The sequence below is a fragment of the Rhea americana genome, unplaced genomic scaffold, assembly GCF_003343005.1.
Source record: "Rhea americana isolate MKP2758 unplaced genomic scaffold, rheAme1 scaffold_354, whole genome shotgun sequence".
Lineage (NCBI taxonomy): Eukaryota > Metazoa > Chordata > Aves > Rheiformes > Rheidae > Rhea > Rhea americana.
Genome location: NW_028186484.1, coordinates 491,113 through 493,781, shown reverse-complemented (window position 1 = coordinate 493,781; position 2,669 = coordinate 491,113). Strand labels below are relative to the sequence as shown.

The 2,669-nt window shown below is 68.2% G+C and overlaps 1 protein-coding gene across 1 annotated transcript in view; it reads left to right on the top strand.

The window, feature by feature from the left end:
* Window positions 1–1,734, top strand: part of NOS3 (nitric oxide synthase 3) — a 13,462-nt gene extending 11,728 nt beyond the window's left edge. The window contains exons 21-23 of the mRNA XM_085312003.1: window positions 392–569; window positions 1,268–1,462; window positions 1,531–1,734. Of these exons, the coding sequence (XP_085168129.1) occupies window positions 392–569; window positions 1,268–1,462; window positions 1,531–1,653 (496 nt within the window). The 3' untranslated portion in view covers window positions 1,654–1,734. The remainder of the gene's footprint in view (window positions 1–391; window positions 570–1,267; window positions 1,463–1,530) is intronic.
* Window positions 1,735–2,669: the final 935 nt, after the last annotated feature.

Genomic DNA, 2,669 nt, shown 5'->3' with positions numbered 1-2,669 from the left:
TGGGGATGTGGGGCGTAGGGACACAGGATGCAGGGTCCTGAAGGATGCAGGGATGCAGATGTGGGACATGGGAGGACACGGGGCACAGGGATGTGCGATGCAGATGTGGGACATGGAGACATGGGGCATAGGGACATGGGATGCAGAGACCTGGGGAGATGCAGGGACACAGATGTGGGGCATGGGGGCACGGGGCACAGGGATGCAGCATGCAGGGACCCGGGGGATGCAGGGACACATATGTGGGGCACAGGGACGCGGGGTTGTGGGGGATGCGGGATGCAGACACGGGACACAGGGACGTGGGGCACAGGGACGCGGGGCACAAAGATGCGGGGCATGAGGACCCGGGCCATGGGGACCTCGGGATGCCGGGAGCAGGGTGACGTGGGTGCCACTGGCGGTGCTCCCTGCCAGCAGGCGGGCCCCTGGGCAGCATGGTGCTGGTGTTCGGGTGCCGCTCGTCCGCGCTGGACCACATCTACCGGCAGGAGATGGAGGAGGCACAGGAGCGCGGCGCCCTCAGCCAGGTGCTCACCGCCTTCTCCCGTGAGCCGGACACCCCCAAGGTGCGATCGCCATTGCCACGGGCAGGACGGGGACAGGATGGGATGGGATGGCCTGGAGACAGGGATGGGGGTGGGATGAGAACGGGGACTGTGGTGGGACAGGGATGAGGACGGGATGGGGTGGAATGGGGTGGGATGGGGGCTGTGGTGGGAGGATGGGAATGGGGTGGGATGGGGACAGGATAAGATGTGGACAGGGATGGTGACCAGGAAGGGATGGGAACCATGGCAGGAYGGTGATGGGGATGCAGGTGGAATGGGATGGAGACAAGACGGAATGTGGGCAGGGCTGGGGACCAGGGTGGGATGGGGACCGTGGTGAGACAGAGATGGGGGCAGGGACCAGAAGCAGCACAAGGATGGAGATGGGGATAGGGACACAGAAGGGATGAGGACAGGGATAGAGCTAGGCATGCAAGGACAGGGATGGGGACAAGGATGGGATGGGGATGGGGACTGATGGAGATACAGACAAGGACAGATACCAGTACGAGGAAAGAGGCAAAGAGAGGTCAGGAACAGGATGGGAAAGAGATGGGAATGGGGCCACAGACAAGCACAGATGCGGGGTAGAGATAAGGACGGGGATGGGATGGAGATGGGGACACGGACATGCTGGGCAGAGGACAGGGCGAGGCCGGTGATGGGGCTGGAGCGGCGGCACGGCCCCCTGTGACACCCCTCCCCACTCCCCCCAGACCTACGTGCAGGATGTGCTGCGGACGCAGCTGGCGGCGGAGGTGCACCGGGTGCTGTGCCAGAGCGCGGGACACATGTACGTGTGCGGGGACGTCACCATGGCCACAGGCGTGCTGCAGACGGTGCAGCACATCCTGGTGCAGCAGGCCGGCATGACGCTGGGGCAGGCGGGGGACTTCATCAGCGAGCTGCGGGTAAGGGGGCAGTGGGGCCAGGGGGCGGGCGCGCCGTCCCGCCAGCGCCCTGACGCCCCTCTGCCCAGGACAAGAACCGGTACCACGAGGACATCTTCGGCCTCACCTTCCGGACGCAGGAGGTGGCCTTCCGCATCCGCAGCCAGTCCTTCTCCATGCAGGAGCGCCGGCAGCCGGGCCCGGCGCCCTGAGGCTGGGGGCCCCGGCCCGCGCTGCTGCTCCCCGGCCCCGCTGCAGGCAGCTCCCGCCGCCCCCAGTAAAGGTTTAGTTTTGATAGCAGCTGACTGCCGTCTCGCTGCCAGGGCAGCACCGCTGCTGTGGGCCAGGGCCCGCGCCGTGGGGCTCAGCCCCGAGGGCGGGGGGATGCGGTGGCGGCTGGATGCGTCACTTGGAGGGGGGCACGTGGGGAGCGACGCAGGGTGGCGTGGGCGGCAGCCCAACCTGCGCGGCTGCAGCGGCAGGGCTGCGCTGGCGGCTTCGCTCGCGCAATGCCGCGGGCATCGCCCCGCGCGGCCCCGGCGTCACCCTGGCCCCAGTGGTGCATCCCAGCCGGGAGCTCTGGGGCACGCCAGCTCCTGCAGCCCCGCKCCAAGGAGCGGAGCAGGGCGGAGCGGCCAGGCCAGGCCAGGCCAGGCAGTGGTGAATTGGTGCCCAGCACCATGGCGCATGTCCGGTGCAGCCCGACGGCATGGCACGGCGTGGGATCCCCCACGGGGGAGGCGCTGCCCCCCCACGGGGGGCCGATACAAACAGCCGTGGGTTGCCAGGTCTAGAAATAGCGTAAACAGCCAGTGGTGCCCACAGCCTGCCCACACACCTGTGCCCCACGGGGACACACGGACCTCCATGGCCCTGCAGGGACTCACGCAGCCCCATGGGGACATGAGCACCTCAATGGCCCCATGAGGACAGCTGCAGTCCCACGGGGACACCTGCACCTGGAGGTGCCATGGGGACGTTTGGGGACTCATCAACCCCGTGGGGACACATCAACCCCATGGGGACACAAGCACTGCTAGAGTCCTGTGGGGACACACAAGGACACAGCCGCCGCCGTGGGACACACGCGGGAACACGTCCACCCGCGGGGACACGTCCACCCGCGGCGACTCCCGGTGCTCCTCACCCCCCGCTCCCGGTCCCCGCCGTGTCCGGCCCGTGTCACCCGGCTGCGGGCACCGCCGGGGCCGCTTCTCCCGCCGGGCGC